Source organism: Dermacentor silvarum, chromosome 1 (assembly GCF_013339745.2).
Source record: "Dermacentor silvarum isolate Dsil-2018 chromosome 1, BIME_Dsil_1.4, whole genome shotgun sequence".
Lineage (NCBI taxonomy): Eukaryota > Metazoa > Arthropoda > Arachnida > Ixodida > Ixodidae > Dermacentor > Dermacentor silvarum.
The window spans coordinates 51,206,839-51,220,456 of NC_051154.1; the positions used below are offsets into that span (position 1 = coordinate 51,206,839).

General features: G+C 46.3%; 1 protein-coding gene across 4 annotated transcripts in view; it reads right to left on the reverse strand.

The window, feature by feature from the left end:
* The window catches only part of LOC119462806 (dnaJ homolog subfamily C member 7), a 127,568-nt gene that overhangs the window by 22,125 nt on the left and 91,825 nt on the right, over nt 1-13,618 (reverse strand). For all 4 annotated transcript variants that reach the window (XM_037724051.2, XM_037724055.2, XM_049667834.1 and 1 more), the window contains exons 5-6: nt 12,914-13,067; nt 8,758-8,922 (exon numbers count right to left, since the gene is read on the reverse strand). In XM_037724051.2, coding sequence (XP_037579979.1) covers nt 8,758-8,922; nt 12,914-13,067 — 319 coding nt within the window. The remainder of the gene's footprint in view (nt 1-8,757; nt 8,923-12,913; nt 13,068-13,618) is intronic.

Genomic DNA, 13,618 nt, shown 5'->3' on the forward strand with positions numbered 1-13,618 from the left:
CGAAGCATGAAATCAACAATGAGGAAAGTTATTGGGAAAAGACTGTTATCAAGAGAAGAGATGCAAACACTAACAACTGAAGTTGAAGCTGCCCTTAATAACAGACCGTTGACCTATGTATACAGCGAACCAGATGAACCTCTACCTATTGTGCCGGCTGATATAATAGGTGGAAAGCATAGGATCAAAGACAGTATAGCAAGTGAAAAAAAGATCAGCATAGAAGAAATGTGGAGAAAGAAGCAAAAAATTACGAAAGATTGGTGGAAGAGATGGAACAAGGAATATCTGAAAGAACTGAGAGAGCCGTGTAACGCAAGAAAGCAAGAAATGACAGTGAACCAAGGAGATATCGTTTTGATCGGTGCACGTGCTCCTAGATCCTTCTGGAACCTGGCTAAGGTCATTGAAGTATATTCTGGAGTCGACGGGAAACCACGCTCCTGTCTCTTAAAATCCAAAGGAAAACTCGTTCGGAGACCTGTTCAACACCTATACACACTCGAAGGTTGCTTCCACTGATGAGAAGGAAACTTTTCGCGGCCGGAAGCTATTGAAACTCATGAGAGTGGTCAAGACGAGAAAGAAGAAGACGGCGGGCTCCAAAGGCGCGCGCGCTAAGAAAAGCAAGAAAGAAGAATCTTGATTTCGTTCGCATCGAACGCAGCTGTCTCGTCTCGTTTCTGCGACAGCGCCACCCGTTCTAAATGCAAAGCGATCCCGATGCTCGTGTGTCACACAAGATTTTTTTTTTCGGATGACTAGGTATTAAGCGCTGCCACAAAATCGTTTATACGCGTGGATATTATCGCGTTCTAACGTGGCTAATGATTTAACTGCGCACGAAATGTTTCATACAGATCTATTTCTACGAAAATAAACGGTCCCTGACTGCACTACAAGAAAAGGGATGCTAAAACAGAATTAACCAGGTCATGTTCGTGTTGTTTTAAACAACACACGAGAAAATCTATATTTTAATTTTCAACATTAACAGGTCGATCGATCTTTTCACTACACTTTGTTATTTTTGACACAGCCGCCCGTATTGCGTCGCTCTTCGGTTTGCTCGGTTCTGCTTATTTCTGAGCATCTCCTCGCTTTGTTTACTCAAGGCAAACCGCAGTCTTTGAATGCGCGAAGAAGCTTTTCCATCACATTATGGCATTTAGGGAGTTCGATGAAATACCGCAAGGAGCTTCTCAGCTTTGCGATATCAACAAGTTCACCAAGTGGGAGTGAACTTGTCGCTCTTTATCCGGTGCAGCCAGAGCTAGCACGGCGCTTGCTGTCACTCTTTCCGCTTAACTGGTATCGCAAAAAGCGCTTTCCCGGACTCCCGGCGGTTGCTGCACCCGAACGTGCAGCACCCGGGCATTTCCTTTCGTTTTGTTTTAAGTCTACAAAAGTTACATATACACTCAATTATAAAAAAGTGCAAAATCTGACCTCGTTGATGACTCGTACGCGCGGCGTGTGCGAGCGATTTCTGTCTGCTTATCTCCTCCGGCGCGGCTTAGATCCGCCATCTATAGTGGAAAGTCATCACCTGACGGCAACTGACCAATCGGCGGCGCGGCGGCTAATTAGAGAAAAGGGCTGCGGTACTTTCCAGGTTCCAGTGACCTTAATTGGGACGTACGCGCTAGAGCTTTCTCGTCTCCTGTTTGCAGCTAAGGTTGCAACTAAGGCTCGCCCTATCGTCACGTTGAACGTTTTAATTCCGCGGTGGTGCAATTGGCGATAGACGTCGTCAAATCCGAGACTGTTTGGCGCAGTTAGGCGCAATTTTCGTCGATTGTATCAGGATGGCGCAGTAAATCTCAATTGGTGCACTTTGGCGCAGTTGGCGCAGGAGTGGAATCACTGAGTGAGTGGACCACGATACTCCGCATGTACAAGGGTGGAAAACCAAGCCCAGGAACCTCCTCATGCAGCCCCTGTTCCAGCTAAGCCTACCGCGTCCGCCTTCGGTGCTCCAGTCGACACTGCCCCTGTGACCTTCAAGCCAACATACTGCACTTGACAACAGCTGTGGGTGACGCATGCAGTCGCGTTGGGAAGTGAGCAACTTGCTTCACTCCCTCCCAGCACTATAAGGGTAGTTTTCCGACCAAGAGGAGGCCTCACTTTGAATGGAGCCATGGCGCAGCCACTCATGCAAGTTGTGCAAGTTACCGCCACTGGCCAAGACCTAGGAGATTTTCACCTCTGGATCAACCCTACAAATAACATCTTCACGGTTGCTACCCCTCACAAGACAACAGCCCTTCAGCTCGCTGAACTCAAAGAAGTGGTCCTCCAAGAGACCAGTTACCCTCTCTCGCCTACATCGCACCGCCGCCCGCAGCTGTGCGCGTAGTCATCTCGCAAGCCTACTGGACGGAAACACCAGAACAGATGCTACTGGACCTCCGGACCCACAACCAGGAAGCTGATATCCTCGCAGCCCGCAGAATGGATAGGACCCTCTCCATATTGGTCACATTCCAGTCTCTCCACCACAGGCCAGTCTCTCACACCATACGCTACATGAGTGTAGTGTATAGATGTAGGCCATACAAGGGAAGTTCAGATGTGTGCACAAACTGTCGTCGACCGACCAAAGATACAACGTGTGCCCCCACCCTAAGAGTGGTCTCCAAGAGTGGTCTCTGACCGAGATGTGGGGACAAGCATGAGCCGCAAGATCTTCCCTCCTGCATCCCGACCTACATTCTCTGTGGGGGGTAGCACCTCATGGGCATCGGCTCGTGCAAGGCAAGAAATGCCACCACATACCAACGTAGCCCACAGCCCCAGAAGACAAAGTGCCCTACGAAGACGGACTTTCCCCCGCTTCGCACGACCCTCCTGTCTACCTCTACATGGGCTTCCAAGGCTGCTAAGACGAACATCACGACCTCCCAGGACCTGGAAATGAAGGCTCTGTGGAAAGAGGTAAGGCAGCTCGGGGCAGCCCTCTACCTCCACCCCTGCTCTAGCCCCCATCTTCTTCATCCACCCCATCCAACCAACCTCCTCATAAAAAGAGGAGGCTTGATGAGAGCCCAGCCCAACCCATAGACCTGGCCGCAAAATTTCGCCTAAAGCCTAGATGCCAGGTTCACAGAGCGCATTACTTCGCAGGTCACTGCCCAGTGCCAAACTATGGTTGAAGCCACCATTATCTGTGCAATGGATAGGGTCATCTAGCATCATGACCAAGGTAGAGGAGCGTTTAGCTCGCCTTATTCCTGGACTCTCAACAGCCTCTCCTCCAGCCATCCCACCTTCTACACCCCTCCTTCGCCCTGCCACCCTTCAATGCCACCCCCCAATGCCTGCCACCCATAATTCTTTTCAAATTATCCAATGGAATATCCCTGAATCATTTTTAACTACTATCTTCTCCCACGACAGCCTATTCACCTACTCACTCCACTCCTCATAACTGTAACCCAAATGGCCGGATCAAACCCCCTACTGGTTGCCAGCGACTTTAATCGCACTTACATGGACTGGGGCTATCGGCGCACCAACCACAAAGGCACAGTTTTATACAATGAAACATTGGTGCTCCACCTGACAATCTTTAATAATTTCAGTCTACCTACGTGGTTTGGGAACAGTGTTACTGCCGATACTAGCTCAGACCTCGCGCTTGGCAGAAACTTGGCCCACCTACTACAATGGGAAAGAACGCAAACCACACTAGGCAGCGACCACCACCGAATTCACATAGCAGTAAACTATAGCCAACCTTAGCACAAATTTACCGTTAGGCACACTAATTGGGACCAGCTCTGTAAATTCAGGCAAGTGCAGCCAGCACAGGCCCCCTTCGACCTAGACACCTGGATTACTCAGTTGCAGAAGTATATTCGTCAACCTACCCAAACGCTCGATACTACCCCAGACATCCCCGTTATCGACAGTAAGCACGCCCACCTGCTTGAAGCTCAAGACAACATCATGCAGAGGTGGAAAACTCAAAAGCACAACAGGAAACTAAAACTCAAGCTCACCCAGCTACAATCCCAAATAGAACACCATAGTGCCACTCTTTGCAAAGCTAACAAGGTTCAAGTTTGTGTTGGCCTCCGAAGCAATCTCTTCACAACCCGCACTTGCCACCTGTTATTATGCCACATGCTAAATCCCACACAATCTAAAACTGAAGACGCGTCTTAGCATTCACCGCCTCACTCATAACCATCAGCAGGACACCAATGTATTCCTCACGCAGGTGAAATGCACCTGTACCACCCCAAGTCTTCCTTACAAACATCCAGAGTACACGGGCTAACCCCAACCCTAGCTTGGTGATGCCTCCCTATCTCATCTAGTCACCTACTTCAATGAGTGCTAGGAAGCAGGTACCCTCTCTGCCTCTTGGAAGCATGGAAAAATCATATTTATCCCAAAACCCCACAAGCCCATCACCCTAGAGAACATCCGCCCCATTTCTCTTACATCCAGTCTCGGCAAGGCCTTCGAGCACATAATCCTTGCCTGACTAACAACGTACATGGAAGAGAATTGCCTTTTCCCCCACAATATGGTGGGCTTTAGTGGGAATCTATCTGCGCAGGATGCCCTACCCCAAATTACGCACGACGAGCTTGATGATACCATCCCCCACCTCACTAAAGCTATCCTGGCAGTTGACCTCACTAAGGCATTTGACAGAATTCAACACGATGCCATCTTACGGGAACTGCAGGCAGAACAGGTAGGCCCTAAAACCTACAACTATGTTCGCGCCTTCCTCTCTCGCCGCAGCACTGCCTCCTTGCACATTGATCAGCTCAGCACATCCCGTTATACACTCGGCATGCTCAGAACCTTTCAAGGCGCGGTCCTCTCCCCCCTTCTATTTAACATTGCTCTCTTAGCCCACAAACTCAATCTCATCACACACCTAAAGCATACCCTGTACGCTGATATTACCACATGGACCACTCATGCCTCTGACGGGGAAATTGAGGAAACTCTACAATTAGCAGCCGACACCATTTCCGCTCACGTATCATCTATCGGGCTCGAATTAAACCAAAATCTGCCGCTAACTCGCCCATCCAGATCACTTTACAAGGATCCCCTATCCCCCTCACTCCCACCCGTGACCTTGGCCTCTACCTGCAGGATTCCGGATGCAATGACCATACCCTTAAAACACTCAAGGCCTCCATGCAATCAGTGTTCCAGCTTCTACACCGCATATCTTCCCTGCATAAGGGTTTAGACGAAGCAGACAACATAAAAATTGTACATGCTTTTACGCTCAGCCGCATTCTACACACCACCCCATATCTCAAGCTGAACCGCACGGAAACCGAGCATGTGAATGCCATGATCTGCCTTGCAACTAAGGAAGCCCTAAACCTACCTCGTAGAAACAGCACAGCCAAATTCCTTGCACTAGGCATGCATAACACCCTTTCTGAACTAGTTGAGGCGCACCTTCAAACGCAGTACCTAAGACTTGCCATGAGCGCCACTGGCCACCATATCCACGCCTGCCCTCGCAACATCATACTCATTAATCAGCCAACCCTTATAGCCATTCCTTAACAGATCCATAACCCCCCTTGCTGTTAAACCCCTTCCTTGAAACGTCCATCCCCAGCATCACATCTCTCACCGCGTAGCTCGCGCAAATGCCCTTCACAAGTATTACGGAAAAGCCCAGAATGCCATTTGGGTAGACCCCGCATGTACAACACAAGGAGCTATAGCAGTTGCTTACAACCCAACCCTACCCCGACCACTAACTCACCATCTTCCCTCGGGCTCTACACTTGAGGAGGCAGAGGAGACTGCCATCGCCTTAGCCCTTGCACATTCGGATGCTGAATACATCTTTAGCAACTCAAAAACAGCTCTGTCCAACTTTGCCAGAGGCAGGATTCACACTCCTGCATGGGACTTGTTGAATACCCCCACCCAGAATTTAACACACAAGGTAGAGCTCCCGTGGGTGCCGGCTCATCTGGGAACCCTGGAAATGAGGCTGCCGATAAATTGGCCTGAGGTTTGATTTGCTGGGCTCAGGACAGCCTCGATCCGGTCTTCTCGAGGGAGCGGGCGCACAGCTTTGCAGAGCTCACACAAATACCCCGTTTGGACTGTCGGACTTGCTCCCCCCCCACCCCTCCCTTACCCACTCCCAACAGATCCTCTGGAGACCCCTCCAGACCTGCTCTCTCCCATCCTCTCAGCTGCTATTCCACTACTATGGCACCTCCTCTACATGCTCCCTATGCGGCGATCCTCCCGCCACACTCTCCTACACCCTTTTTGGCTGCCCTGTTGATCCTATCCCACAGGGACAGCCCGCCATCTCAAGCTGGGAGGACTGGGAAGTAGTGACGCAAACTATAGGTCAATTGACTATCGATAGCATCGATAGTTTTGAAGATATCGATAGTGCAATCGATACTGTTACCATCGATAGTGCAATCATGTGTTACTATCGATAGCACCATCGGTAGTCCTTGTACGACCTTGTATGTATCTATGTACATTCGTGAGCAGACTTGTTTAGAGCGCTGGAGCGGTGTGCTGCAGAACAAATAGTGCGCAGCTGCTGTGTCAAGGGCAACACGCTCGTTCCTTGCTTTTATGTGTATTCAGCTTCGATTCAGTTCTCACGCACTGACCTTGAAACGCAGCAAGGATACGTGCTGAAGTAATAATTCCACTCGAATTCAGCTCAGAAGCAGGCGCACCAAACGGTGCACCTCGGGTCGCTGTTGCCAGCAGAACAAGGACATTTGCCCAGCATTTTATCCAGCAGCTGTACGTAGGGTACATCTGCAGAGCTCGGTGACTGGTAGACTGCGATAACGAAGAGTTCTGTCATAGTTACCACCCCCACCATACAGGGTTTGTCCAAAAAATAATGACAGTGATTATACTGTGAAGTAATACGTCACAGCGCGCTAGGACCGGTTGGGATTGGTGGAGGGGGAATTTAGCTTACGCAAGCGCGGTCGCTTTATCATCTGCTACTATCTGGAGAGTAAGGACAGGCTTTTCCATGAAACTCATTTTCATTTCTCGTGCAAGCCGCAATGCAGTGCTCGTTGGAACAAAAGATTGCCTTCAAGATTTGTGTGAAACCCAGCAAGTCCGCAGTGCAAATATTTCGTATGATAAAGACGGCCTTTGGTCACAATTGTTTGGTCAGAACATCAAGTCTACCAGTGGCGCTTGAAAACTCCCATGAAAGGACTTCATTTCGAGACAGTTTACAAAGTCAAAGAGGCTTGCACCAAGACTCTAAAGGACATTCCGGAGGAGGCCTACCGTGACGCCTTCGATACCTGGAAATCTCGCTGGAAGCGATGTATCGACGCAGGAGAAGCCTATTTTGAAACCTTTTAATGTGTTGTACTGATATGATCAATAACTTTTTTATTCAACTCGCTGACATTACTTTTCAGACATACCCTGTATACCACGCACACAGGGAACCAAGTTTATGCTGCAATGAGATCGCGCGGTTGGTTTCATACTATCGCTACTGCTATCAATAGTTTTTTTTTACTATCAATAGTTCGATAGTGACTCAACTATCTATAGTTCTACATCACTACTGGGAGGTCCTGCTCTCGTCTACGGACCCGACATTGCAGCTTGCAGCAATGGCTTGGCCTGCCGAGGTCATGAACAAAAGGAAAATGACCGTCGTGACATAGTGTAGTACCGCACAGTGGTCCAAGGACCCAGAGGAGTCCAAACTCGCTTGCTACCAATAAAGTTTTTCTGTGTCTGTCTGAGACTCACGTTGATGGACATTAGGTAAATAAATTTCTATTTTGTGAAGGTAAACTTCACTGGTTGGGCGCATGTTCAATTTCTACTTTGTTTTGGCGCTCTTAGATAATTTCTATTTTAATTTTCTATTTCAACTCACAAAAATTGGGTGCACATTCGATTCGGGGGCGTGTGAGGACCGGAGCAAATACTGTCAAATAAATCAGTGGCATACTGCGACAATTTTTTTTTCTTTTGCCTTTTGCCCGATTCGAATCACTGGAAAATTAATCCAATTTTATAGGTCTCTTCAGGATCGGATTAACAGAAGTCAACTGCACAGGTCGTTTTACAGGAGGTCTTCATTATACAGGGCATCTCAACCTTTTATACTTACCCCTGTATTCAGAAATGCTCGTCAACTTGAAGCCACGACTTCACATGGTCATGCCCGGCACAAGATAATGCCCGTCGTGAACGTGCCGAGGGAAACACAATGAGCAAGATGGGCATGTTCATGTCAGACATTATCATGTGCCGAACTTGACCAAGTCAAGTCCTGCCTTCAAGTTAAGGCGCGATTGAGTGGGGGAGGTTAGACTACAGCAAATGTTTCGATACACATGCTGTGTTATCAAGAAAAACAAATCACATCAACATTCAATTCATATTTGCATTCCTTAACTCTCCTAAGAAAATCTAAACTATCAAACCTACGTTTAGTAAAGAAAGTAAAGCACATAAATGATATGAAATATTGAAAAAGAAAACACCTTAAGAAAAAAAAGTATAGATTGTATCAATTAGCATAATTGGCTTTCTTTCAAATTAAAGGAATAGCAGACAAAGTGCTGCAAAAAAAAAAAAAAAAAAAACACTTATGTAGACTGAAGCAACTGAGAGTGCGAGGTAACATGCCTCTTGAAGTTGGTTTAAATTTTCATAGTGGAAGGCAGCTCTGTCTGTTTTCCAGCCATAGCAGTCAGTACTAGCTGTGGACAACACATAACATACCTTTGAGCAGACAGTGGCACGGTTGAAGTACAATTTTGAATTTGCAAGTTTGTTGCTTGGATCCACTTCTAAAGCACTTGTGTAGATGTTAAATGCCTCTTGAAAGTTCCCTCTGTTGAATGCCTCGTTGCCTTCATCCTTCTTTGACTTCAATAGACGTGCTTTCTGAGAAAACAAAAACAGAATAACCACAAGATCCAAGGCGGCTTACTGGTTCAAGAACCTTGCACATTCTGTACAGCCTGAGCGGAGCGGACCATGAACGCTCTGCTAAAACTGTCTATTAGATCTCTAGTGCTTAAACTGGGGCTTCTCACAATCCTTAAAAAAATGTTTAGATCAATGATTTGCAGTAATTTCTGTTATTCTAATATCTAGCTTAAAACAATGTGTCGCTGAGAGAAAAAAACACTGTATTTAGCCTACAAAATGCTCAGTTTTGCCTATAAATGCATGTAATATGACCCATTTTGCCGTTCACCCTACCAAAATCGCTTATCAGAGCCCAGCAATATTGGTCTCATCTCTTCGGGGTTGCATTTCTGCCAAAAACGATCCCTTTCCCAAGAAACTTTTACATCCAGGAAAACACAACGCTTTTTTCTCATGGTGATTACTTTTTTTCCCCCTTAGTAACTCGTTTTAGTCATCAGCAATTTTCTAAGAGGTGTAGACAGTCTGCTAATCATCAGATTTTATTACTTTTTTTATCTGATAGCGAGACTTCCAAGGAGTGCAGTATGTCTATAATAGCATGTTTGTTCACCCTGAAAAGTTGTGAAATTTTGAGTAATAAAAAATAAACAAAATATGCATGTCAAATTATGACAGAACTTTTGTAACTGAATAGTATACAGGCAGAAATATGAAACAATGCTTACTGCACTCCTTCAGAATATGTTTACATGACTTTTAGCATGCTTACTGTTAACCATTTTTTCCCAGTCATCCCAAAAATTTGGACCAAAAGTTTTATAAAATATTTTCATCATTTTATAGAGAGAAACTAGCTGCATATTTGCAACTAGCACAATAAATTACCTATTGAGGTTGAACCCAACAACAACGAATGCTGCTACAACGAAATTTCCGCCACAACGAAGATTAAGATTCCCCGTCAGCTGCCCACAGAAAGTAATAAAAAAAGTCTCTTCATAACGAAGGCGTTTTATTCGGTATTTCCACTCCAATGAACTTTTCGAGAACGATACTGGGACTGGACTGAAATTGGAACTGCCAAGTAGTCAAATTGGAAGGCCCTTCCAAAGCTGTGATGATCGTGTGTCCACTTCAACGAGGTTTTCGCGAACGAAATCAAATCCAAAGAACCGATTTGAGCCACTACAATCCAGAGCCATGCATGGTCATCACGCGCCTGCGCGATACTATCGCTTCAATGGAAACTGAGCGGCGAAAGCACAGCGCATACAAAGGTAACAGCCGTGTGGAGATCACTTTCAAGATACGGTGGGGGCGACAGCGCTCAATCGCGCAAAATACAAGTACGCAGTTACTGGCAGAGTAGAAGCCGCACCCCCTCCCTCTCGCGCTGCCTTTCCGCTTTCCTTCTTTTGCGTAGGAGGAGTTGCCAGTTCCCCTTGCGCCCAGTCGCAAGATACAAATTTCATGCCATAGCTAAATGTCGCCTCCCCTCCCTCCCATCCCCCCACGGCCTTTCGCACGACGGAAGAAGTCGCGTTTTCTCACCGCCATGCATTCACTCTCCGTGAAAGCGCGTGTCTCTCACACGCTTTCACTCGCACATACAGCATAAGGCACGCGGCAACAATTTTATCGTCGTTGGACTTCATACGGAACCTCACGGCGACGACGGCAGAAATGCGCTTGGAGTGTCTGTATAATTGCTGCCACAATAAAATTTCGCTTGAAGCCCAGGGCTGGTATTTTGTAGCGATGCGTTATGCTTTATTCTACACCAGTCTTATCATCCACCGCTCACGGCCGGCTGATCCCGTTGATAACGTGACCGTCGCTTTGACCCCTGACCAAGTGCGAGAAGGCATTTGCATCAGAAAGGTATCACTACAAAATATCGGCCCAGGGCCGCTATCTTGTACGCGTTCGAAAGCCAACGTCCGGTTTCGTCTCGCACGATAGGCCAATCGCGTGAGGCGAAACCGAACGTCGGCTTTTCGAACGCGTACAAGATAGCGGTCCAGGTATCCCCTTAAGGCACCAGCAGCCTGTCTGGCTAACATACTTTCTGTAGCTTGTCAGAGAAACAGCACACATTACATCCCAGGTGTTTTCTTTAGACAACAGTGAATTTTCAAAAATCACCTGAGGTAGATAGCACAATTCTAGTCTTTGAGCAGCATTACCTGATGACGCAGACATATCTTGCGTCAGGAATCAAAATGCATAATCAACGAATTGATTAAATTTTTTGTAACTTGTTCCCGCAGTCCCAAGCAAGCTTTCAAAAACATGCCAAGTTCAGTCGTTGACTTTTTTAAAGAATACAATGGGATCCATCTCCAAAAATATTTTAGCTAGACTCGAGCAGATACAGCCAAAATCCACATCATGGCAGGCAAGCTGATGCAGCAAGTCGAGTGCGACGACCTGAGGCACTGTTGCCAACAGTCTTGCATTAGGACTTTTTCCGACTTCCTAACAAGTTCCTAATAAAGCTCACATTTTTCTCTGTAGTGTTCTGATAACAGACATAAGCAGTAGCATGAAATATTAGACTCTCTGTATTTTATCATCAGCATGAGATCGCTGACATAAGTGTAAGTCTTCCAGCTATCCGCAATGTTTTTGCAACTTAGTGAAGATTGCTATCATACTACATCAACCGCCATCGCACCCCATCAGATGCTTGTCATCCCAACTTCAGATTCAGCAGTGTACTTTACAGGGTGTCGTTCTTAGGAAGTGCTATTTCAAAAACATATCATTGAGCTAAGGCTCCTCTATACCTCTTGCTATCCTCTTGCTACCTTTATATTTGAACGAGAAGAAAGGGAACCGAGGGCCCCGATCTTTATTAATCATATCATAAGAAGCCAACAAACAATGACAGCAAGGACAACATAGGGGAAATTACTTGTTCTTATTAACTGAATTAAGTAAATGATAATGAAAATTAAAATGGATGAAAAAACTGGTCGCAGTAGGGAACAAACCCACGTCTTTGCACTACGCGTGCGATGCTCTCACCATTGAGCTACCGCGCCGCCGTTTTCCCATCCATTTTCTAGGGTATTTATGTCTTACTACTAGAACTAACTCTGGGAGTGTTAGCCAGCGCCCTCCCCCCCCCCCCCCCCCCTCACAAACCTAGGTGGCAGATGTGGAACACCCTTCCTGCCACAGGCGTCGCGAGTATGTGATCTTTTTGGGTGAAGGCAACGCTGAGTGGCGCGTGGTGGTGCATCCATTTTTATTTTCATTAATTTATCATTTCTTTATTTCAATTAGTAAGTACAAGTAATTTCTCCTATGTTGTCCTTGGTGTCATTGTTTGTTGGCTTCTTTATGATTAATAAAAATCAGGCCGCTCGGTACCCTCTTTTCTCGTTCATTACATAACGAGGGCTCGAATCCGGCAACATTGATGCCTTCAAGTAGCATATGTGGGTTTATTGACCAGTTGCCTTCACCCAAAAAGATCATGTACTCGTGACGCCTGCGGCAGAAAGGATGTTCCACATCCGCCGCCTAGGTTTGCGCCTAGGTTTGCTTTAAAATACCCCAGAAAGTGGATGGGAAAACGACGCCGCGATAGCTCAATGGCGAGAGCATCGCATGCGTAATGCAAAGACGTGGGTTCGCTCCCCACCTGCGGCCAGTTGTCATCCATTTTCATTTTCATTAATTTATCATTTCTTTATTTCAATTAGTAAGTACAAGTAATTTCCCCTATGTTGTCCTTGGTGTCACTGTTTGATGGCTTCTTACGATACCTTTATATTTGAAGCATACAAAGCTACTTTAACGTCCTTTTAAGACAGAAGATGCATGCGATGCCTGCAGCCAGATGTGTGTCAGCACAAGTGGAGACATGCGAAATTTCCAAGCACTACCTCGTCATAAGTGTTTCGCACACTTGCAAAAGTAGAAATAAGGTCTTTAATGGGCGCATTTCACCAGGTTTGACCAGGTGCTTTTGAAACGAAGAAGTACAAACCTTGTATGCTGCAGATGCCTTGGGATGGTCTGGTGCTAGTCTCAAAACTTGCTGGAAGTGTTGGAGGGCTTTCTCAATATTGTCCTCATAGTAGAAGCACAAACCTCTTACATACATGGCATCTGCGTTTGTGGGTTCGGCTCGCATAATGTCGCTGAAAAATAAAGGGAAATAAAAATTGACATTTAAAATTAGAATGCACACAAACCCAAGGAAAACATATAACAGTTGTCGAGCACATACCATAAATACATTAATCACCAGAGAACAAGGCTTGAATGAAATATTAACGTAACTTATTTTTCACATATAAGAAATATTCAAGCAATGCGGCTGCACAATGGCCAGCCAGAAAAGAGCAGTAAGAAAAGAAAATATTAATACTAATCCAGGGAAAGCAGTGTGTACAGTTTAATAATACACTAGCACTGTGCAGACCACTAGACGTGTCTAAATTTAGGACATCAATGCTTTTGAGCAGCGGGTGAAGACGTGGGCTGCTGGTGGGAGGAGCAGGACGGGGAGTGGATGCAATGCAGAACTGTGCACCAAGGTCCTGTGGCAGAGAAAAGCAGTGGCAGCAGTGGAATGGCTGCAGTCGCAACGCAGTGCAAATATAAAGTCGAATCTCGTTCATTCAAACACGCTTAACTCAAACTTCCGGTTTATTCGAACTGGTGCTGTGGTCCCGTCAAAGTTATGGGT